Source organism: Ictalurus punctatus, chromosome 1, assembly GCF_001660625.3.
Source record: "Ictalurus punctatus breed USDA103 chromosome 1, Coco_2.0, whole genome shotgun sequence".
In the NCBI taxonomy this organism is placed as follows: Eukaryota; Metazoa; Chordata; class Actinopteri; order Siluriformes; family Ictaluridae; genus Ictalurus; species Ictalurus punctatus.
The window spans coordinates 22768975-22795026 of record NC_030416.2 but is presented as its reverse complement, the minus strand read 5'-3'; the positions used below and the strand labels follow the sequence as shown (position 1 = coordinate 22795026).

General features: G+C 38.6%; 1 protein-coding gene across 3 annotated transcripts in view; it reads left to right on the top strand.

Annotated features, from left to right (window-relative positions):
• The first annotated feature begins 596 nt into the window (after nt 1-596).
• Nucleotides 597-26052, top strand: part of fhl3a (four and a half LIM domains 3a) — a 32118-nt gene continuing 6662 nt past the window's right edge. Inside the window, exons 1-3 of one of the 3 annotated variants that reach the window (XM_047157421.2) lie at nt 597-805; nt 6471-6557; nt 25137-25315. In XM_047157421.2, the coding sequence (XP_047013377.1) occupies nt 6533-6557; nt 25137-25315 (204 nt within the window). In that variant the 5' untranslated portion in view covers nt 597-805; nt 6471-6532. Of the gene's footprint in view, nt 806-6470; nt 6558-25116; nt 25316-26052 lie in introns of all 3 variants that reach the window. The other 2 variants (XM_017480966.3, XM_017480962.3) reach the window with 2 other exon arrangements.

Here is a 26052-nt window from a genome sequence, read left to right as displayed (position 1 = left end):
ACAACTATGCGAACCACTACACCCTCCCCCACCACCACCAGAAATATAAAAATTCTTCATCAAGCCACACACAATGTAAACATTGCCTAATAAGTTGGGTTATGTTTTAACTGTGTAAGTAAAAAAAAAAATTGTAACACCAAAAACAGTCGAATAATCGATTTCTTCAATTTGCCCACCATTCAAAGAGATCTCATATGAGTGAGGTGTGACCCATCCATGCTGTTTACTCGAGCAATATAGAGTTTTAATAAAATAAAAAAGTTTTAATAAAAATGTTTCCATAGGCTTCGTTCATCAGTCCAAATCGGTCTCCTATTGCACACAGAGTGCACTTACACTTACATAGGACGTAGAAGTCATTCTTTTAAACCATATGTACGAATTGCCCTTATGTAGGGAATAGACAATAAGCAGACTTTCCTCCTGTAAAGTGCACTAGTGTTTCACCCAGACACGGTGAATATAAATGTATAAAAAGTCGACTGAATGATGTATGAGTGCACTTTTTAAAACGCTTAATTGCTGCAGTGTTTGTGAAGGAAGAAAGCCACGAGGCAGTTGAATCAGGGCGGGAACTTGTGACTCACTGACTTCCTCAGTAGGTTTATAGTAACGCGTGGAGCTGAAGCGCGCTGTAACACGCTGCTGTATGGCTGAGAGAAAAGCCTGAAGTTCCACACAGTACAGAGAAAGCGCTAGAAGGAATAGACACCACACACAACATTTGTTTGGTCAGACCTGCGACAGTGAAGCCGTGTCACCGGCCTCCACGTATTCGACTACCTTTTCGTTCTTCTTCTAGGTAAGCACACATATCTCTCTCTCTCTCTCTCTCTCCTTACCTCCGCTCACTGTAGAAGATTTTAATTGACATCCTTCGTACTGTGACACTTGTAATACATTGTCTGGCTTACTCTGCATTTTCCTCTCATTCTAAAGATTATTTCCGTTTCACAGATCTACTGTTTTGTTTGTTTGTTTGTTTGTTTGTCTGTAAATAACTAATGCTGGTGATAATGGTGCAGACCAAACCTTCTATTCATGTTGATGCTCATTTGATATTTCCATTCAGCTGAAAACAAAACACACCTGCTGAAATATTCATGCACATAAAAAGTATTAACACTTTTCTTGTTTGTATGTATGTATATATGTATTTGTGTGTGTGTGTGTGTGTGTGTGTGTGTGTGTGTGTGTGTGTTAGTTTGATTAATAGTCTAACAGTAATGGCAGCCATATGGTTCACTCCTGCAACCGTAGGCCTAAATCTAGAGTAATGTCTTTACATTAATGTAATGTAATCTAATGTCTGTTCTTGTCGATGTGTTGATTTGATGAATATGTTGAGATTTAAGGAATGGATTTGCTATGGGATGTGTGATCGAGTCACTGATTTGATTTTATTGATTGGTTGGTTCGTTTGCAACCTAGTTCCACTTTAGCGTAATTATTTCTACTGCATGCATAAGCATCCTTGAAGTCAGCGAAAAATGAAATGGAAATGTGACAGTCATGCTTATTAAATTATGTTCTGCTCAGATTGGATCATTTATCAAGACACACCTGGAATTGAACCACTGAGTTTTTACAACTCACCCATGACTCATGAGCACTAGAAGGCTGCACCTCAGTGAATCATATGTGATGAGTAACTTGTTGAAAAGTATAATTCATACCCATAAATTATCATTGAAATCTTTTTGCAGGGATAATGAACAGTTATCCCTGTGAACAGAAGAAAAAGTAATGAGCATATCATAGAGGGAGAGTGTAATAACCGTAAAATCTTATCACTGAGTGTAAACTAGCTGGAGCTGGGGAAGAGAAGAGCAGCTTTGAGCTGCTCAAGCCAAACTCATGAGAGACTGGCCACTGTTCATGGACATCTTTTGCTGGTCACAGGTGACCAGACAACTTACTTTTCCACTACTGAACACATCCTAATAGACTGGGTTATTTTCTATTTTGTATAGAAGGTTGTCTTAACTAATTGCATTTGTAGTTTGGCTAAATAAAGTACTTCAGTAGAGAATTCCATTGTAGTCCATTCAATACTATGAACATTTTTTATACTTACCGTTGAAACTAAGATCTAATTTTTTTCATTCATGTGATGCAGTATTCCTGAACCAGCTGTCACAAAACATAACTGGCTCCTCATTCGCTGGAAAGTTTAGGCACCCATTCAAGAGCCTATTTGCACAAAATTAGCCTTTTTAATATTCTCTTCTTTTAAGAACTTCATGGGCAGTAAACAATAGCAGTGCATGAATTGGGAAAAGCTTTTCTTTCCTACTGTGTAATGGGTGACACTGGAACTGTTACTGGAACAGGACATGTGGCAACCATGTGACTAGGCTATATGCAACTTAAGTCTAAAATGACTTCGGTCTGAATTATTTTTTTCCGGACTAGTCCCATCAGAATGTGCTTTTAAGAAAAGCAGTGTCTGGCTATTTTTTTTTTCTGTGCTGGCAGCTATTTGAACACTATTATTTGACTATGAACCTCTTTTTCCTCATCTAACTGTCTCGATGCTTGGGTAATGAGTCAAAAAGTCTATAAAATCTCAATCCTGCTATCCCCCATGTAATTTTAGTGTCTGGTATTTGAATGCTGACAGAGGCTGAGGGAGGTTGAAAATGCATTTGTTTGCATTTTCTCCCCCCCTGAGCCCAGTGTTGAGGCTATGAGACTCCAATGAGCCTTGAAAATGGTCACATTCTTTCAAAGCAGTGTGTTTTTCTAAGGTTAGCCTCTCTTAGGCACTGGAATGCTGCCATCTGTGGTGTGACTAAAAAGAGAGTAGATTGGACATACCAGGCTTCCCCTTCCCAATTTTTTTTTTTTTTATATTTTGCTCTTAGTCTAGACTTAGCAGGTGGTGCAGAGTTGAGTTTCACAGTGCTGTCGGCGTCTGTGTTTTCTTGTGAGAAGGACAACCAGTGAAACATATTACTAGTTGGGAATGTGTGTGCTTGCAGCCGGCTTGACTGCCCTTGTGAATTCCACAGTGCATCAGTGCAAACCTCAACTTATGAGGAACAAGCTGTTTCAGACTTGAAATAAATTCAGAAGCAGTTGAGAACAGTCGCAGCCACTTGACAAGCTCAATCATATTTTTTTTCAAGTTTAAACAGTCTAATTTAAGCATGCATTCTATTGTATAAATACATACTGATTTTCATTATATCTTGTAATGTGAATGAGCACTTCATGTTGACTTAATCAGAGAATGTGTGTGTAAGGAATATGCTCATTTCACTGGCTAAATCTCCTTCAAAAAAAAAACCCAGACTTGTATCTTTTGTAGTCCACTGCTTCATTTCCTTGTCTGTATCCTGACATGTGGTGTCTGGTGGTTCAGGACCTTGTTGTGTGTACTGAATGTTGGGAAGTGACCTCAGGTTTCCTTCGTGGGGATTCCAGGTGCTGCAGTGGAGCTCTTAGCAGCCGGTGGCTTCCTCCTCGGCAGGAGGGAATGAATGGGTGAAATTAGATCCTCTGAAACAGTGCCTCATGGGAGGCAGTGTGCTGCTTAGTATCGGTCATTGATCTCCTGTTTGTTTATCCCTCCTTGCTCTCTTCCTCTTGCTTGCTGTAATGTCAATATGGATACTGGCTGGATGAGAGTTTGGGTCACTTCCTTTCCGTTTTAAGGTTGTTGGGTTTTTTTTTCTTCTTCTTTTTGTTTCTCCCACCCTTGCCTTGACTCTGTTTTAGTTGTCACTGTGTGTCTGTGTCTGTGTGTTTTTAAAGTATCAGTACCTGCTCTCAGTGAAACAAATGTGTTAAACTTCACTGAAAAATCCTCTCGTCTTTGTGAACATGAAAACAACTTAAAATGTCATTTGTCAACGGGCCATCCATAATTAAGTAATGGACAGGCTTTCATGGATTTTGCAGACACACATTGGGAGTACACATGTAACATTGTAAAAGCCAACTTCAATATAGCCTTAGAAGTCTTTTCTTCAGCCCTGGAGGTATCACATCGCCATTAGAGTGCAGTCCTTACATCCACTTAGATCTCCGTCAGCCAGGCATGGCCCAGGCCCTAACTCACCCCAGTTGCCCTGGGAGACATATCCTGCTGATCCTTTGACAGAAAAGACATGAAGTCACCCAGTGAGATTTGTCATCAGAAGAGACTCCGAGCCAAAAGGAAGAGGCTTCGTTATTTTATCATCAGTGAGACACGCTCTAGCCTGCATGAGCGTGAACATGACATTGCATACAACACCAGGATACGAATGCCCTTCTGGCCCCAACTTGTAAGACTCACAAAATCTGCCTCCTTGCTATTTTTATGTCCTACTGTCAAATCACAGTAAAAGCTTCCTTGTATCTCAGCAGTGTGCTATAAAAGTGAGGGCCGAGGCAAATAATAATCGAGCTTGAAATCCCATGGGGACTAATCCAATACAAATTGCTACAGGATTACCAATGCATTGTTCATGTTATGTTCTATTAAAAGTGAATAAGAATGTGAAGTAATTGGATATTGTGTTTTGTAGATATGAAGTTACAGTAGATGTACTGTATTATGAAATGTTCAGACAGGTAGGTAATATTTATTTAATTGTAGGCAGGGGTGGCTGTGGTGGTAGAGCAGGTTGTCCACTAATCGGAGGGTTAGCGGTTCGATTCCCGACATGCCTCCACATGGTGATGTGTCCTTGAACAAGAACCAAGTTCCTCCTGATGGCAGGCTAGCACCGTGTGTGTGTGTGAGAGAGAAACTATAGCACTTTGTAAAACCGCTAAGGTTAAAAGGTGCTATATAAGTGCAGACCATTAAACATAAGTTAAGCACAGTGGCTTAGTGGGGGTTCAATTCCCGTCTCTGCCCTTTGTTTGCATGTTCTCCCCGTGCTTCAGGGGTTTCCTCTGGGTACTCTGGTTTCCTCCCCCAGCCCAAAGACATATGTAGTATGCTGATTGGCATAACCCTGTCCAGGGTGTCTCCTGCCTTGTGCCCCGAGTCCCCTGGGGTAGGCTCCAGGCTCCCTGTGACCCTGTGTAGGATAAACAGTACAGACAATGGATGGATGGATGGATGCACTGTTTCTCAAGGGTGGATCTGCTGTTTTTAGTCATCCTTTACACCCAGTGAGTGAAGGTATAGGCATAGTATAATCATATCTAATTACTTGTGATTATTAATCCAAAAAGTAACATTTGACTTTACCACTATGTTGTGTTTTCAATTGCCCTAAACGTGATGGTGCTTTTCTGCTTTCCTCATCCATAATTCAGTAGCATCTATTTTAAAAAAGCAGCTCTATCACTCCTAATCACCTTCGAAGCATTTCCATGATTACCATTACCCATTCTGCATTCGTGCACCATGGTATTTTTATTTTCAGTGTCTAGCTGCATCTGACAAAAAATTGCATTGGCCAAACTGTACAGCTACTTTCACTATGTAAGTGTAACAGAAATGACATTAGCCAGCTAGGTAGTTATTAGGTAGGTAGCTAGAAGTTAGTTAGCTAAGTAGTAAATGTTAGCTCTAACAGTAAGTTCACTTTAATCAACATGATGGCTAATGTAATGTAATATAATGTAATATGAAAATAGAAGCTTTGAAAAGTTGATGAGATTAATTTAGCACGATCAGTTTATCAAGTGTAAACTTTTTAACAGTTATGATTTAGTACCGAATTTTTAAAACATAATTATAGTGCTTTTTATTTTATTCAATTGATGCATCATTAAGCTTTTCATAGTGTGTTATTTTTTTAAATAGACTACTAGTGTGTGTGTGTGTGTGTGTGTGTGTGTGTGTGTGTGTGTGTGTGTGTGTGTGTGTGTGTGCACAGCTTTATTCAATCCCACAGAGATTGTGGTTTGTGCCATTGCACTCGCATCACTGCTGTGTCTTGAGCAATCTGCCAGCCTCTGCACAGTCTCGGTTGGAATGAGTGCCAAGACAGGATTATAATCCATGATTACTTCCTAACACTTAATTAACCTCCACATCTGTATAGCACAAGAACAAATGACTGTGACATCATGGGAGATGAGGCGTAATCGGACAAACTGTGTGCGTACATGTTTCCATTTTGTAATAGAGAGAGTATGTGTGTGTGCGTGCGCCTGCTTTGACTTGTTTTGGTTTGGTTCTTTTGGAGATCCAAACAACCTAGACCTTAACGGCAAACAACCTGTTATATGTTAGAAATTCTGCTGTTTATAAATGGACTGCTTTAATCCGGCCAACCCACAGAGTGGTGCACAGCTGAGCATGATAGCTTGGCATTTTTGCATTATCGTCCTGTTTCCTACTGTTTATTGACTTGCAGACATGCAAACATCATGCACTGTGCACACTCAAGAAAATAAATGTGCATAAGTCATGTGTCTCAGACAGGCCAGCCATGATTTGAGAAATAAGATATCTCTATGCAGTGTTCACTAGACCATAAACAGTAGTGAATAATCCTAGTCCTCTTCTCACACAGGATCTAGTGTTTACTGGCAGAATCTGGGCATAGGCTGGCACTGCTGATGAGGGATTTGGAGGATGCCATTACTTTGCAGAGGCAGAGGTAATAGTTGTGTCCTTTTGTTGGGACACCTTGATAGCACCACTTCTCTCTCAAGCTTCATACAGGAGCCCATAAATGGGAGAAAGTGTACTTGGTGTGTCTATAAAAGGATGATTGCTTGTGAGAGGGATCTGATGTAGAACAGAAGGCCAGTGCTTTAGAGAAGACTTCATAGATCTGTGTACCAGGAAAGGAGAATCACCAAGGAGTTGAGCTGTTGATAAATTTGCTTTGAGCATGCAGACACTGTGTTAAGTAATGTCTATCTACAGGTGGCTAAAGTTGTGCTTCAGCAAGGCTAACCCCAGTGGATTACTCTAACAGTGTTAATATTGTATCTTGTGGTCATTTGGAGACTGGAATCATATTTCCCACATTAAATAATGTATGAAATCAGATATTCATGCTTATTTGTGATGTTATTTCAGCCTCCTCACTTCTAGTACAGTGTAACCTTTCTGTTCCCATAAATATCTGCAGTGAGAGATATGAATCTCCTAAAGCCCAAGAGCAGAGGAGGTTCTGCATTAACTGAGATGCGGATAGGTTTCTCAGTGACCCATGTGCAGAAAATCACTACATCTGTAACTTAACCCTTGAGGATGATATTAAGAGGAAACCACTGTAGTCCTGTCATCAGCATCTAGTGCAGGCTAATGTAGCTGTGCTCAGATAAACCAGTTGTCATCTTCACTTCTGTGCAAATGCAAACCTGATGAATTTTGAACACAAAGCTGTGTTTGTCACAAATGGCCAAGAAACTCTTCTGCTAGCAACATGCCAACACGACATGCACAATTTTTTTATTTATTTTTATTTTTTTCCTTCTGGTACCCTCCTAAAGGAACCAGAATACTTGAAGATACTATGTAGAGCCCTGCAATAGAGCGGTTTCCTTTTTTGTTTAAAGCAGAATCCCTTTGGAAACCTAGAAACATTATGGATTTCTCTGTGCAAATTAACTGTTCACAACCAAATTCTGTATATTTCAAATGTAGTTTTTATTCCATACATATTTTTGCTTTGATCCAAAAATCACTAGCCTGAAGATAATTTATAAATCATTTGAAATGGGCTTCTGAGTGGCACAACAGAAAAGCTTTCACTATATCTTCAGGACACCGCACCTTTGAAACTAGCCAATGCCACAGCCATCCATGGGCAGGAGTCCGGGATGACATTACTCCCATACCAATCAGAGAGACACTAACCAATAATGTGAGCTCATTTATGCTGAAGAGGGCAGTTAGCGCTTCCCTCCGAGTATGTGCATCTGCCCTGTGATGTATCATGAGCAGTAGTTTGAATAGATATGGTGGCTGGTGTCTCATTGGAAGCACATGCTCTCATTGGTTTGTTTCTGTCGTGTGATCGGAGAGAGCTAGGAAGTGGCAAGTCACCAAAACAGGGAGAAAATGAAACAAAAACAAATGTCAGATTTCTCAGATGTCAGAGAATTCTAATGTTTGGTCAGTGACAGTCCTCATGATGACATCAAGCAATATCAAAATATAGTAGTTTTGTAATGTTAATGTTAATACAGGTCTTTAATATGTCAATTTAAAAATCCAATCTAATGTCTGTATATCACACATTGTTCATTTGTTTCTGTGCCTAGGTCGGGTGAGAGGTCAGGTTAGAGGAGTTCTAATGTAGGTTATGGAAAATGTGACTGCTCAGCTTTGCCACTAGACAAAGGTTCAATACCGTTGTGCAAAATGTAACGCATGAGAGACATCTGTAATTTTTGATTGGATGATGAAAGTATTTTTCCACAATCTGATGCTGCTTACTACCTTTGACAGGCTTTTTGTATTATTATTATTATTAGTAGTAGTAGTAGTAGTAGTAGTAGTAGTAGTAGAATTTGTTAGCGTTCATTTATTTGTGAGCTGCTCTACTGTGTACTACTACACTATGGAAATTTAAATGAGATTTGTTTTATTAAGGGAGAAGTGGAAAATATTTTTATTAACAGGAAAACTCTGTTGTAATCCATCCTGGACTTAATCTAAAGTACATGCGGAAAATGGGGTTAAGGAATTTTAAGGCGGTAGTGTGGCAATACAGTGACCTTAGAGAGGGGTCGTTTGTGTTTGATTAGCTGTCATTTCTGCTTGGACATGTACATAATTTAGCTTTGTTATCTTTGTTCACTATTCAGACAAAAAGAACTTTATCAGTGGTACCAGTGACAAATGTTGTTTTGCACTGCTGAATGATAAAGAGTGTACCATGTGACAGAGAGCGATAACAAGATGATGGATGTAGCGTTGTTCCCTCAAAGACAAAAATGCCTTCCTCAACTTGTGCTCCACCTCAGAAGTCCTATTTAAGTAACTCTAAACAATGTTAATGTTACAGCTTTCACAATGGAGAAGTTTCACACATGATATTTGATGCTCATTGAGGACCATATGTTAGGCAGCTATACAAAGAAACACTAATAAATAACATTCCTATACTCTGTCCCAGTCAGGTGACATAATTCTTCAGTCAAATGAATGTCATGTGTAAAGTAAATTCATGTCTCATCAGAGAGAAACATTGTGATATGTCCGTTCTGTCCCATTCCTTTATGTTCTGTTTAAGTTCAAAATGATTTAATGAGTCAGAATTATTTTTCCATGAAACTTGCTTGACTTGGGTTCTCTTCAGTCACATGAAATCACATATGATGCTACAATTCAGTATTTACGGATATTATATTTATAATTTATATAATTACAGCAACAAATGGAAAATTCATTATGTAAGCTCACCAGGCAAGTGAAAACTCCAAGGTGCTGCCCAGTCCAAGTTTTGGTTACCAGGAAACCTAAATGAAAGAATTAATAGCCAGTGTAAGTTTATAACACATTAGCTGTTAGTTAGAAAGTTAAGCGCATTAATACAGACTAAGGGAACTGTTTAGTATAGATCATTCTGGGGCTGTAGTGGCTTAGAGGTTAAGACTCTGGGTTACTGATCAGAAAGTTGGGGGTTCAGGTCCCCGCACTGCCACTGTTGGGTCCTTAACCCTCTTTGCTCCAGGGGCGCTGTATCATGGCTGACCCTGTGCTCTGACCCCTAACAATATGTGAAGAAAAGAATTTCACTGTGCTGCAATGTATAAGTGGCTAATAAAATCATTATCTTTATTATCATCATCAGCCAGAAGTGCTTCGATCAATATTCAGTAGGCAGGGGGATATGGAAATGCATGCTATAGTTACAGTATCAAGGTGTATCACAGTGACGTATTCTTTCTCTGATCCTTGAACCTATTGGTCTGCCAATAGTTAGCCAAGACATAAAATCTGCTTAACCAGTTGAACATTTGAACATTCTCAATAACAATAAGTGGACAGGAAAATGTGATTTCAGTCTCCATCACATTCCTACCATCTCTTATTTACACTCACACATGGTGCACACAGGCATGTGCCACCAAGGGGATCTCCATTGGAGGGATTTTGTAGATCTGTAACATCCATAAACATTTGTGGTATTTGCAATCATTGTGATTTTATTTTGGGTAAATCAGTTTTACTGTTCAGTTGCTATTATACCCAAGATGGTCTGGATCAATCAGAAGCTAGTGAGGATATCACTGCAGTGAACGGAGGCAGAGAAAGCAGGAGCCAGAGCGCTGTGTCTATGAGGTAATGTCTCTCCCCCTCGCTGGCACACGCGAGGCCTTGTGTCTTAGACTGCGGGACGACAGAGAGAATTAAGGGGGGACGGTGCCATGGCAGCTTGATTTATAGGCACCTTTGAAGTGAGTTCATTACAGCTGTAAGGCTTGCCGTTCTGTTTCAAAGCCTGGGATGTAGCCCCAGAGTAAAGAAATGAAGGGGAAAAAAGATCCCTGAAGATCAGTGACCCACACCACAACCTGAATTCATACACTATCAGTTTTTGACAATTCATCAGGATATATCTGGCCTCTTGATTAGAAATTGATGGACATTTCTTCAGTGCTCTCGTTTCCACATAAGATATGTACTCTTGTGAACAAAAGGAGGGAAGGCAGTCTAGTTTTGATGGGTCTGCTGAGACTCATAAAAGAGGAGAAGGGGAGACATGTTTCTTTTGCGGAGAACATGAGTTGTGCTTTTCTTTGATTAATCTTCAGAAGAAATGTTTGTTTATATAACTGTGTTTGTGTATATTCTGTTCAGAAGTATTTGTGCTAGTTCTCAATGATATGAAAAGGTCTGATTTGTTTATATAGGACACTGTACACTATGTAGTGTACAATGATTGCTAAATAAAATATATGAAAGAGCACAAAGGACATGCTGCGTGAAAAAATGAGCCTTGACGTAAGGTCTTTGCTTCACTCTAATGAAATGCATTTGTGTTTTCTTAAAGCTGAGGTGTCAAATTGTGTTATAAACAGAAAAACCCAATTTTGGCCTTTTTTTTCTTTTCTTTTTTTGTCTGTTTGCCAGATTTCAGCCACACCTATATGAGAGCATTTAACAATTCTATCTGAAACATAGCCTATGTCTTAGTATGACATTTAGTAGATCATTATATGATCAAAAGTCTGATCTTTTGTAGATATGTGGAGTCAGTCTGGTGTAGTCAGACTAACTCCTTAAAATGTATTCAAATATTTATGCAAGAATTGTGGTCATAATCCATATTAGGGGTCATGTAACAAGCAGGCCATCATAAGCAAATCCATACTCCGAGTAAACACAGGTGGAGTTCGAAACCAGGAAAAACACAAACATAAACTACACCAGGTTTAAAAAAAAAAAAAGAAGAAGCACAATAACAATGATCAGAATTACACTATATACACGTGCAAGATTCCACAAGAGAGAGTGGACTACAGAGAGAGGAATATAAATATTTGACACAGGTGTGACAAACTAGGCCCAGCTGCAAACAATGATCAGGGGCCATGGAGAAACCAGAGCTGGAGCAGGAGCTGGAGAAAACAGGAAGTAGTCAGGAGGTGTTCCTGGTGTTATTGTTCTCCGTGGAAGCTCCTCATAGGAAGACACAGCATCCCTAAGACTGCAATTCATAAGGGAAAAAACATGCTGAATACCACAGCTTGTTTAGTCATTTGGACAAGTGGGTGGTATTGATTTAATACAACAACTTTGATTTAAATTTATTATGCATTCCTCTGTCATTCCTCATGATAGTCATCGCTTCAGGAAAGTGTGTGCTGAAACCTGTTTGTGATGATGTTAATAGTTCAAATGAAGATAGCTGACATGGAGTTAGAGTGCTATGTGTATTCCTGCAAGACTCAGCAGAAAGCCTTTGCTAAGAGACATAAACAAACGGCCTAGGGAAGGGGTGCAAGCAGCTGTTGTAATGACGGCTCTTCCTGAACAACTCCTTCATTGTTTTCTAGACCTGCCGCTGCCGCCACTGTTTATTTTGGTGTCCTTCAACCAAATAATGAGCGTGTCTGTCTTTCCTCTCTGAGTATTTTAGTGCTAAATATTAGTGATGGGCTGCTCATCTGTCAGTGTCTGAATTTGTTTGTCTGATGGTGTGAGATGTTTCTGGTGTTGGGTCATACAGGAAGTAGCAAAGTGTGTTTTCATAAGTCATGTCAGCTGGTGGAGGGTTATGCGGTTTTTTTTTAAATGTTGAGTAGACTTTAAATAGTTAGTAGTCAAACACCTTAAAGCCCTAGATTATTTATTCAGTTGTTCACCTTACAGCATATTATTCATTAACTACTGTAAAGCATTCAGTAAGTATCATGAAATTACTAGGACAAATATGTCATACTTATTTAATTGTATGAGCACCGACCCCTGTTTCTGCTTGTCTTAGCTTGTTGTTATATTTCACTGCAGGCCGCTCTACAGAAGCATAAGGATACACTTTTCATTTCGATGAAAAGCACTTCTGTAAGTTGCTCTGGATATGAGAATCTGCTCCATTTTGCAAATGTAAATGTAGTTATAGTAAGGAATGTGAGTCTGGATGCATATGGGTTCTGGGAGTTTATGGGTTTTTCTAATGGTTCTTACCGACAGTGGCTCCTCAGTGTTTTCACAATGTCATTGTATATAGATAGGGAATTTAGCAGCTGACTGTAAATCAAGGATATATTTCGAAAATGTAGAGGAAAAATACTTTCTTGCTTTAATGTTACCTCAATTTGTATTTATATGTTCATTCTTTAATTGTATATTAGTTTTCATTTTAAATTCAGCTGAAAACATTGTGCATTTTTTTTTAAATGACAAGAGATCAAAAACGTCGTCTTTGTGTGTGGTGTGTGTGCTATGAGACTGCTGGATATGTGCTTCTGTGACCTCTCCAAGCAAGGATGCTGAACGTACACGTCACTGCTTAGCGTTTTATTACCCCAGGGATCTAGGCACTGTTTACAAGTTTCCAAGTCATAAAGCCAAGGGGGGGAAGCAACAACAGAAAAAATACTGGAAATGACTTCTACTGGTTATTCATACCGAGTCACTTCCCATTTGGCAGAATCTTTTCTGTCATATGTTATAATTTTTTATCTGGCAACTCATTTTGCGAAATGGGTAGAAAGAGAAGCTGAGGCCATTCTGCTTTCTCTTCCAGTACTAATAGATAAAACAATACAGGAAAAGAAAAGCGTCAAAGCCATTTAGGGTTAAACTAAAGTTTCAAGAGAAGATGCATTGACCAGTCACTGAGAGAGTTTGAAGGAGGGAGAGAGAAAGGGAAAAATAAATGATGAACTGGAGGTTTACCGCAGTTCTGGTGCATTAACCAAAAGGTCAGTCCCTGCTATATCTACAGCCTCTACCAGCAACCATGTGTCAGGAGTAATTGCTTCCAGTTGCATGTGACTGTATGTGGGCATCATCAGATGATCAGTTTGCTGACCAAGCAAATGCTGTACCTTTTGGCTCCAATTTGGTCCTTAGTGCTTCCTAAATTATTGCTTATACATTAGTATCAAAACCGAGCCCACAGTGCCTGATGACTGAGTCCAAACCAAACTAACTGCGTGCTCCCTGTGGCCAAAGCTTAGCACTCTGGGTTTAGAATCAGTGTTTTAAGAATCCTGACCATTTAAGACCGATTTTCACCTCTATTTGTTTAATATTTAATATAACTCTTAGTGATTGTCTTGTACTGCGGTCATCAACTGGTGGACTTCAGAAGATCACTTGAAAGAAGAAATAGTGTAGCAAAGCAATCAACCTATGAAGGAAGAAAAAAAAAGAGAAAAAAGTCTGTAATTCAATGACTCCAACCAGAGCTAATCTAACCAGAGACTAGCTATAGGGCTACAGATTGTAGGTCCAGAAAGGGAGGTTTTCACAAACTTTTCCTTTTACCCTTTCTAGTTTGATTATAGTGATGTTACATGGCTTGTTAAAAAAATAAAAAATAGAATGTTCAAAGATGAATGGACAGAGATGTATGTGTTTATTGTTCCTGCCTCACGTTTAAAACAAAAGTCTCATCTGTTCAATGTCCATGGCGCTAGTCAGAAGTGGTTGTGATGTGCAACTGCAAAACAAAACTCAACCACATTGAATAGTCTTATTTATAGCCATGAACTAATTATTAATGTTAAGCATTTATAATAACTGTTGTCACGATTTTGCCATATTAGATGCTTATCCAGACCTTTGTAAGCACAAAGCTTTATAGTATCACCAAACAATTTTCTTTGCTTAAAGAGTGAGGAAGTGGTTCTTTAATGCTAATAATTATGCTAATAAAGCATTTGACTTTGAATGGCGGAAGGATTTGCTCTGCTTCAGGCAAAGAGAAAAAGGCATCGAGAAAGAGCAAAAATTGTTTTCCTTGAAGCACTTCCCAGGATTTTTCAACATGGGTGGATCTATTTTGACCCTGCAATTATGCTGTTTTTCTATCCATCTAAACTTGTTGTGCAGAGCTTAAGGTCATTGTCACCCCTAAAAGCTGGGCTTAAGTTCAGTTATTGGCTCAGCCCATTACACTAATCATTCATCTTCACTGTTCCAATTTATTTTTCTTGCCTCTTGAAATACTTTGTATACATTAGTTCAGTCCTCATTCCACTACCGACTTGCACAGGCACACCATCGTGACAAGTGCTCTGGGGTTAAGAAGCTCTTTGATACATTATGTAGTAAACCACCACTCAAATTTAGAAGCCCACCCTTGGCTCCAGGAAATGGTGTACAAATACCCCTCATGCTTGCCAGACCACTACACTGTGTACTTATTTTGTGCCCAGCGTTTGAGAGGAATAGATCCACACATCAGACATGTAGTATTGCCAAACCCCTGCAGTGCCACACTTAATTCTTCAGGCTCTACTTGAAACTTTCAGACAGGAAACGCAGCTGGCCACTTCAATAGCTCTTATAGCAGATCCAGTGGTCATTTAGGTCACTCTTAGTCCAATTCAGCTTCATTTAATATTGTGTTTCTGTGGGAAAGGTAGTGACTGAGGTATTTTTCAACTGAAATAGGCTTCAAGATTTCTTTCTTTCTCCCTCTTGCTGACATTCTCCGTGTCAAACTTGTCAGTACATCAAGCATTGATTTTCACTTGAGTTATTAGTTATTTTAATGTAGCACATGGCGATTCTGCTCCACCCATCGTAGGTCACATTATTACAGCTTGCATATTACATCAAATCATGCTGAATTCCATTCCTACAGGACTAAAATCGAAGACCCCGGGGAACATGAGAACAGGCCAGTGCTCCAGCCATATGCCAGACTATCTGACGTCATTAAGTAGAGCCCATTTTACCAATCTGTGATGAGGTTCCAAGCAGCACACCTGAATTTAACCCACTCCTCAGCTAAGACTTTCTTGAGCTGAGAAAACAGGGCTAGAGTTTGAGGGCCCTGTAGACAACCTCACTAAGCCTCAGGACCTTTAGTTCTTAGAAATAGAAATCCAAGCCTATTACTTTAGAGTAGGTTAATGACAAATGGAGGACAGTGACGACAATGGCCATTTTTGGTCATAAATCTGCTCTGTATGGTTAGTGGGAAAGGGAGGAGAGTGTGGTCTCATAGGATCAGGATCATGTTTGTTTATTCTGAGTAGAATAATATACTTGTGACCTCTAGTACAGTCATACAGTTGCCCCTGAACACCCCTCTTCCCTCCGGCACCATGGAGACCTCCTGCAACAGCTCTTTTCGTCCACCCTGTTCTTTCATTTCAGTGGTACTCTCATTTCAGTTGATTCTCTACATGTCATCAGTAGTTCAGCTCATTGTATACTTTTCTTGCTCTGTGCTCCCCTCATTCTGTCCGTCCCTCCCTTATTTCTGCATTCCTTTCGCACACTAAGCTCTTACCGGCAAATACCGCAGCAGTGTGTAGCAAAGACTGCTTTTCCTGCATTCGCTAGGCGGTGACTCTCCAAAACCTACTTTGGCACACTGAAGTCGACTGCATACTTTTGTCAATGGAAACCAGATGTGAAATTGTAATGTATGGCAGCTTTTTTTTCTTTCATCTTTGAGGGGGAAAAAAATGCAGGCAAGACCATTTTTGATAATTTATGCTGTTCTAGATAGAATATAAAACTGCATCTGTGTTCACTTTCATGGTGACAACAGGGTAATATGGGATATCTTGTGTTTCTATATGATATCTTCTGTTTTTATATAAGCATGTATTCATTTTGGATGTAGGGCAACCACTGATTCAACACAGTGCAAGATTGTATACTAATCATGAAATCCAAAGTGTGCTCAGTTTACAAATTCCTAAATATTTACTCACTCAGCACACATGTAGACTACACATGTATTTAATGGAACACATTCAATACCCAGACAATGATATACACCTTTTATCAGCTAAACAAACCAAACAAACTCATCATCCATGGAGCATCCATCCATGGATAATCTTAAAATATATATATATATATATATATATATATATATATATATATATATATATATATATATATTATATTATATTATATTATATTATATTATATTATATTATATTATATTATATAATATAATATAATATAATATAATATAATATAATATAATATAATATAATATATATATATATATATATATATATATATATATATATATTATATTATATTATATTATATTATATTATATTATATTATATTATATTATATAATATAATATAATATAATATAATATAATATAATATAATATAATATAATATAATATTATATTATATCTTTCTTTTTTCTGTCATTTTTGTGTGTCATTCTAAAATCCCTGTAAATCCTGTAGCTCACCTCCCTATAAGAGAGAGTAATATCTCCTCCAGGACACACAAGTAGCTTAAGGCAATACCTATTGGAGGCTTTTAATACATTTTGTTCAGTCTGGTCTGATTGTACAGTGTACTCAACCTTGTCAGAACAAAGTCTATATCATTTTCGTAGAGTTTTGAAGGTGTGCAGACCCATATGCAGCAAGCTGTGATACACTCTGTCTTCTGACACCTTTATATCATAGCCAGCATGAACTTTTCCAGCAATTTGTGCTACAGTAGCTCTTCTGTGGGATCAGACCAGACAGGCGAGCCTTCACTCCCCACATGCATCAATGAAAGTTGGGTGCCCATGATGAGCCGTTTTGAAGGTGTTCTTACCTGGTCGTCTAGCCATCACAATTCGCTCAAGTCAGATCTTTATGCTTGCCATTTTTCCTGCTTCCAATACATCAACTGACTCTTGAACTGACTCTTCACTTGCTACCTTATATATCCCACCCTGTGGTTTTAATGACATGGCTGATACACACACACACACACACACACACACATACATTTTTATATACAATACCATACCATACCATACACACACAGTGGAGGAAATAAGTATTGGACGTGTCAACATTTTTCAACATTTCCGATGAGGCTATTCACATGATATTTTCACCAGACATCGTTATTAACTCAAGGAATCTGGAAATATAAAGAATTAACAACATTAAAGTCTATAAATAAAGTTATGTGTAATAAAGTGGAATGACACAGGAAAAAAGGATTGATCACGCCAACTGAAAAGTATTTAATACTTGGTAGAGAAGCCTTTGTCCGTCCAGACGTGATTGAGGACTTGCACCACCAGATACTAACCCCCCCCCCCCCCCCCCCCCCATTTCTGTGAAACTTGTTCAGTTTATGTCTCAGTTGGTGAATATTTTTATGTTAATACAAAGATTTACACATGTTAAGAAATTTGCTGGAAATAAAAACAGGTGAATGTGAGAGGACGTTTCGTGTGTGTGTGTGTGTGTGTGTGTGTGTGTGTGTGTGTGTGTGTGTGTGTGTGTGTGTGTGTGTGTGTGTGTGTGTGTGTGTGTGTGTGTGTGTGTGTGTGTGTGTGTGTGTGTGTGTGTGTGTGTGTGTGTGTGTGTGTGTGTGTGTGTGTGTGTGTGTGTGTGTGTGTGTGTGTGTGTGTGTGTGTGTGTGTGTGTGTGTGTGTGTGCGCGTCTCATTTGAATAGAAACCAGCATAGACAAATACAAAGAATTATTGGACAGTTCTGTTTGGAGGACCTTCCACCGAGAGCTTGGAGCAACTGTTTGATGTGCATGGACAATACAGGTTCAGAGATAGTCAGAGGGAAGGAGAGATTCATTGCAGGCCATATTTCTTAAAGAAGTACCAGTGCCTCCATGAAATTAGATCTTACAGATTCCCATAGCCTGGAGAACTATGGTTTGCTGCGACACTGTTTAAACCTGTGGTTTGCTCGAACTCTAGAAGACACTATACATTTACACCTTTGTGCTGGTTAAAAGCCAGGAAAATGACAAATTACATGGCTGTCAATGACTGCCTACTTGGCAAGTACTCATTATGGTTCCTTGATGTTTACGACATTTACTTCCAGTAGAGTGCCCAGTGCCACCCCCAGTAGCAGTAAGCTGTCTTTTAGAGCTCAGGGGAATGACAGTTTAGACCTTGTGTATGTCTGTTACTCTGCCCAGCCCTGACCCCACAAACATTATTGTTATTGTTATTATTCTCTTTACTACATAAAGATAGTTATTAATGCAGTGAAGCCTCATGGTGTTTTGCAGGTATATATTAAATTATTTTATATCATAAAATTGTTGAAACTTTGAATTCTGGATTCAGATTTGTGTGAAGGTATATACTTGCTAAGCATACAGCACAGTAGTTCTGACTGCAAGACAAATCACAGCTTAATATTAATGCACTGGTTCTAATGTTATCATTTTCATAGTAATAATGTACACAGGGACTTGTGTGGTGGACATGCCATATAAACAAACTAAAAAGGTGTGTGTAGTTGTTTATATGATGAAGTTTTCTGTGAGGAGACATTTCTTCAGCATGTTTGGAAGGAGTGTCAGTTCTTTGTTTCAGTCTGAGGCTGTTCCTTTAAGTTTTCTGACACAAAACTCTTCAAGGTTTAGCAGTTTCTTGGTTAAATGACCAGCTGCATTTTTTTTTCCTTCTTATTAACTTCAGGAGAGAAAAAATGGCTAGTGACCATTTATAGCTGTTATAATGTAAGTGATAACAGGAACTAATTTGTTTTGTGAGCATTCCACAACATAAATGTAATTATAAATAGATTAGCAAGTAAGAGGTGTCATCCTTTTAATAAATACACATTTGTTGGCAAGTTGCTGCGGTATAATTTAAGTGGTATAACAAAACACACTCTGTTGCACCACTCTGTCACTGATTATTTTCCTATTACAGCACATCATGTCAAGTTTTATTTCTTGCATATACTCACCAGCCACTTTAATGGGAACACTGCTGTAATCAGCCACTCATGTCCCAACAGCACAGTGCATAAAGTCATGCAGATACAGGTCAAGAGCTTCAATTATGGTTCACCTCAAACATCAGGATGGGGAAAAATGTGATCTCAATGACTCAGAAACTGATGATCCCCTGGGATGCACAACAGTCTCTAGAGCTTATACAGAATGGTAAGAGAAACAAAAACACATTAATTGTGGGTGGAAGTGCCTTGTTGATCAGAGAGGCCAGAAGAGAATGACCAGACTAGTTCAAACTGATAGGAAGGCTAGAAATGTCCCAAATAACCACTCTTTACAAACGTGATGAGCAGAAACGCATCTCAGAATGCACATGAAGTTGAACCTTGAAGTGGATGGGCTACAACAGCAGAAGGCCACATCAGGTTCCACTCCTGTCAGACAAGAACAGGAATCTGATGCTACAGTGGGCACAGGCGTACCAAAATTGGACAGTTGAAGATTGGAAATGGACCAGGTGCTATTTTTCCCAATCTTCAACCACTGAAGTTAAAGAAGGTCAGCTAAAGGTAGTCACAACAGTTTTACAGACCAGATGCTGTCAAGTGCCTCTTATGTTAGATTAGTAGTAATAGTGTTAGTAAATCATAGTAATTGAGGGAAGATGTAGTGACATAAATTCATCAGTTATACTAGAATACACATTTTCAAGTAATGTCCATATTCCTTACTTTCATTGCCTTTTGTATTTTTCCCCCGTTTTCAGCAATATTTTACATTCTGTAAACGTACCATTTTCTCCTTTATACTTTAAACTACTTACACTTTAGATAGAGGGGGAAATTTAGTTCAATTCGGTACAGCACTGTGAAGACTGGTTTAGCAAACAGGTTGTTGACGTCCTTGTGCGAAAGAAAAATGTGGAAGACATCAGCTATAGGTCAAAGTGGAAGAAATTGTTTATTAACACTGTTCAAACCCCAACTCTATGTGGATTTTGAAGAGTAAACAACAAGGGCCAGACGGCTTTGTTTCCATGCATGGCCATGATGTGGCCTTGCAAGCATGATCCAAGGACAGCACAAATTCCATGGCCTGGAGTATACTCTCTGACTACTTTATTAAAACAAAAGAGCTTTCTCTGTTTCCTCACAGTGGTTTGGTAGAAGTGGTGTTTAAATAAACTAGTGTGAATGTTTAAATTTTAGGTTATCTGCCTTTTCTGCACAGTTGCCTCCTCACTTCCTCTGATAAGACTCATTCTCTCCCTCACTTTCCTCTCTGTTTCTCTTGTTTTGCCTTATCTGATTGAGTAATTGCCAAAGCCAGAGGCACATGCACAGTCTCTTGAATGCACTTTTCTCCCTGTATTTCCGTGATAAAGTCTGTGCACTTCAGAAAAACGGCAAGGGAGACATACACTATCCTGATCTTGTCTGCATTCTGTCATCTCTTACTGTAGCATTTAGTTACTGCTCAGTTTGTATTATCTAGAAAAGGAATCATTTAACACTTAATAATGTGAATCATCTTTATATCAACACTACTGCTTGTTGATATAATTGGTTGATTTAGATCATTTATTAATTTCAATCACATTTTTCATTTTTATAATTTGTTATTTTCAGGATGACTTTAATTGATATAAACAGTTATTTTGTGCTGTGTTCTCTCCTCTTTATAAATCAGACTTGGAGCTTCGGATTGTCTGGCTGTTGTCCATTGGGCAGATTGATCATGCTGTGCTGCTGTTTGTCTCTCTTCAGTGTTTGATTAAAAGCACTGATTCTCCAAGCTTGCTTTCTGTCTCTGCCTTTCTGTTTGGGCTTCTATGATCATTGTTTGCTCATCACTGTAAGATAATTGAGGACTATATTTAAAAAATAAATAAATAAATAAATAAGATACAGATATTTAAAATGTGAAATATATCCATAACAATTCGTGTGTGTGTGTGTGTGTGTGTGTGTAATATGCACATAAAGGAACAGCACACTTTCCATAGTTTCAATGAAGCTAAAAGGGAGAGTAATGACTCGCACTGAGAATATTCCTACCATCTTTCTTCCTGGAATAGTTATTTTCCACTATTACAGCCTCAGGGTTAGACCTTCTTTTCTATATGCATATATTGTGCTTAATTTAGTCTGTCCTGTAGACCACATTCAGTACTGCTCAAGGGTTTTTACTTTCTGGGGCAAAATTACCGTAAAGATAATTGCTTTTTATGAGGCAATATCATAATTTGATTTTATTTGGTGATTTTTAGAATCTTTGGTGAAGTACTGACAAGACAAGTACTGCATATCAATCTTACCATACCTGTACCAAACTGTCCTTAAAGTTTGGAGGTTGAGCAGATATTCTCAATGATGTGGTAGACCATGGTTGCCTATTACCAAATGAAAGACTTGTCCAACTCAGTCCTTGTTGGCTTTGGAAACAGGAAGAGTCTGGGTCGGTTTCCCAGGAGAAGCATAACCAGCCTGTTTAAAGTGAATCAGAGCATGATCTGAGTTTGGTCAGGAGATTAGTGCTGTTTCCTGTAGAACTAACATGCTCCCTTTTGGAGTGACTTGCAAAACATGCTATAATAGCCTTCCTTCATCACATATCTCACATGCTTATCAATCATATTTAGATTGGACTAGAGTTTGGCAGAATAGTCTATGCATTTTTGAAATGGAGTCACTAGTATCAGTATGATTTCTTTCTTGATAGTGGTTCAGGGGAACACTTCCAGTCTACAGTTGTTGATGACAGTTTTTACACAGTAAGTTAAACTTCAACATTTTGGAACTGTTTTGTGGAGAGTTTTGGTATTCAAGCACAAGCTCATCCATCATAGTCACAAGTTCATCTATTTGGAGCAAGTGCAGTTCCTGAAATCTTAAACAAAATTCCTAAAGGGTTCATGATTGGGATATGGAGTAACTTTAGCCACCATTGCTATTTTTTTAGTAACTTAAGAATATACCTCAGAATCCATTCTGGAAGCTTTGGCATGAAATATATGGTGTTTTGAAAATTGCCATGCTAACATGAAAAATGAAAGAAGTGCCTTTATTTCTCTTCCTTTCTACTACAGTCTACCATTGTGCTTTCATAAAAAGGAATTAATCAGCTTGCTGTGATGAAAATGCAATGTGACACAGAGGTTTAAGGTTTTGGGTAAGGGTTTAGCAAACCACCGTGAAAAATTTCTACATGACCTCAACAACAGTTCTCCCACAAGAGAAGGTAAAAAAGCATTTTTACATCATATTTTTTAAGAGCGATTATAATATGAACATGGCCCAGCCAGTAAGTATTGCTTTGCTGCTTTGGTAAGAAGTGTTCTCAGTCTCACTCCCTCTGCTTAGCTTTTAACCAAAGCCAGGCTGGGCTTTTAAGAGCAGGCAGAGTGGTTACATTCCCAGCTTCTGGGTTCAATCATGTTTTGACCCAGGGTCAATGATGACATCATCCTCTTCTTTCTGAGAACCAAGTCATGAGCTGCCCTGAGTTCATTTCTCATGTCCAAACTGTGCACTCATTTGTGTGCTTTAGCTACATTGTACAATATTTTAAGTGCTTGCCAATTGCCACAGTACAGTAATAACAATCCCTAACCTTTTGACAAAACAGTATATGTATATCAGGTTTGGAATCAGCAGCCCCAAAGCGCAAGTGTATACTTGTGGAAGAAAAGTTATTATATCTAAAGCCTACTTGTCCCCTAAGGCCATAAATATACTTACAGCTGGAATGTAGAGTTTGTGCTTTTGTAGAGGCATGAATTCATCCTGATCACCAGTAATTAAGAACGCAATATAAACTTACTTAGACTATCTATAAAATTGCGTACATCTATGAGCTTCATTTTGAGGACAAATCTATTCCTCATATACATTTAGTCATTCATTTAAAACATAAATTCCAACTCCCTGTTCTTATAGACTGACATTTCCTGTTTCTCGTCCATGCAAGTTTCACCAGTACATGAGACTGGCTCACAAGATCAGACGGTATCAAAACTCAAGGTAACCATTTACTATAAGGAATTGAGACACAGACACAATAGCAGTAAAACACTGACTCCTGCTCAGAGGTCCAGATGGCTGTTTGTTCGAATCCCAGGTGCAGCCCAGCTGCTGAAAAACTATCTCTGATCTGATCAGTGATTCCTCATACCAGCAGTTATTATAATGGACGAGACACTGAGAAACTGATTGCTGTCAGTGCAACATTTGAACATGCATAAAAAAAAAAAATGGGCACAGTAGACTGAGACATCCACTTGACCTAATCAAAAAGATAGCATTTAAAAAATATGGTTTGAGTCTTGGTTTAAAACTGTAACCATGGTAGCAGACATAATGTCCAGTCTTGGATCAGTGCCTGCAAATGGCACAGTTTCCCTTGAGTTTTAGCTGGGACTTGGGAATAGGCAACAGACCTGAAGATTTCAGAGACCAGAATACAGTCGAATATATTAATGATGTAGATGGTGCAAAGGGGTTTAGTGAAGAGCTTTAAACATAAATAAGAGTCGTAGACTGGCTCTGATTGAAAGGTTGACAGCGGACTATGTAAGTAACCATTACTTATTTGCTTCATGCAACAGATCTTAAAAAATTTGTTTAAGATGGTACAAATATGTGGGTTTAAGATGTGTATACAAAATGTAAAGAATTAAAGTAATTCTAATAATTTACTTTTCTGTGTAAAAATCACTTTTGTGTCTGTCATATTTACTGAATCGCTGAATCATTTTTCAAAGCTATAGCTTTCTCTAGGCCATGAAAAGAAATAAATGATTTGATTTTACTGAAGTGTGTAAACAGAATCTGAAAGGCCCCACAGATTCTTCATTAGTAGATTTTTCAATGATTTAAGGCAAAGGCAGCCTCAGGCAATGGTGCAAAACACTAATATGCCCTAATTTATGGGTCACTGTAGTGTGAAGGAACTCTTAAAGCACCTCTTTCAAAAGAGTAAGTGAAAAATACTAGTAGTGAAAAAGCATGTCGGCTGATTATTTATTAAGCTTAAGGATGCCCTTGTTATTCGAATTACTCACACCCACACTCGTTTTGTCATCTGAGAGGAGACAAGAGGAAACGGAGAAGTTGTGTTGGCTTCCTTTTATCCTCTAGTTAGTCATTACATGATCCCTGAGGTCTTGTGTAAGACAGGCAGTGCAAACAGACTGTAAGGACTGCTCCTTTATTTCATTTGTGGCTGTGATTATCATAATTACTGGGTGGTAGAAAATAGATAACCATGCCTAAGGAGCATAATATTTCTCACACAGCTCTCCATCAGCTTTTTTTTGTCATGTTTTGGCAACCTGATCCTTTTAATACAAGGCTGTATCAATATTAGTTTGTGCTAAGGTCATGTTAGTTTAGGGTTTGTGGTGTGTAAAATGGGTGTAAATGTGTGGTGTGACTGTTTTATGTAAAAACTCTGCTTCTGTATACTTTCCACTCATCTGCTCATCTTCTCTATACAGTAGGTGGTCCGTACATCCCTGCCTAAATGCCGTTCTCTAAATATTTACATGTGAGGCAAGGAAATGTTTGTACCTTCAGCAGCTGGATACTAATTTTCTTCTCATTCTACTGTTTAGATATTTAGATGTCGTGTTTTTACAATCATTTTATTCAAAACTTCATGCAAATTTGAGTAAGGAAAGGAGATTTTATTGCATTACTGAGTGTCAATTCCTCCTGACAGCAGCTCTCTCAATGTGCCTGGCCTGTTATCACAACTATAAAAGTTAATGGCCATTATGTGCAAAGTCTCATGGGAGAGAGCTCTTTCTCTCCTTCCCTCTCCTGCTCCATTACAAATATATTGTTAACAGCTCACCCTTCTTTATCAGTGTGTGTCTGTGTTTTACAGAGACTGACGTTGGCCAGGGAAACATGAGCGAGCGCTTCGATTGTGACAACTGCAAAGAATCCTTGTACGGAAGGAAGTACATCCAGGCGGAGGAGAATCCATACTGCATCCCTTGCTATGACAGCCTGTTTGCCAACACCTGCGATGAGTGCAAAGAGCTGATAGGCCATGACGCAAGGGTGGGTTTTCAACAACTAATTGAAAATGACTGTTTTTGTACTTCCAAATGAGGTCCCTATAATTAAACAGAGACTCTGCAACATCAGACAGTTTCTTTGAGCTAGAATGGATCACAGCTATTTATTATAATTAGATTTTTTTTCTTCAATAAACTCAGTCAAAATAGTAATGATTAAAACATTACGCAGCATTTCAATGACCAAGAATGAACTGCTTAATCCCCTTGAACCAATTTGCCTACAGGTTTAATCCCCTTTAAATGAAAAGAGCATCTGCCAAAGCAGCTCAGTTATTGCATAGTAAACATTTGTCAGGAAATGATTGTGGAGTCATGGAGGAAATTGAGATCTGGAGAGTTGGACTTGCATTGAACAGTCTGAAATGTTATTGACACTGAGAAACATAAAACTGCAGGAGGCCATAAACTGTATTTGTCTGTCTTTGCTGTATAGTACACAAACAAGAAGTCACACTCCTGTCTGTTTGCATATTTGATACGCATGCATATACGTGCAATAAACGTCATCCATGTGCTGCTGATTTGCACATTATCTCTGGAAATGTTTTTAAGTCATTGTAAATGTGTTTGGTTAGATAATAATCTTTTAGTGTTAGCCTCTTAGGAAAAAAAACACATTTGTGCAACTTTCCGTACATTGTAACCTTAGTATTATAAAGTTTATGTCCGTAGTTTTCATCCACAGAACATTATTACACTAATGTCATTTGAATATTA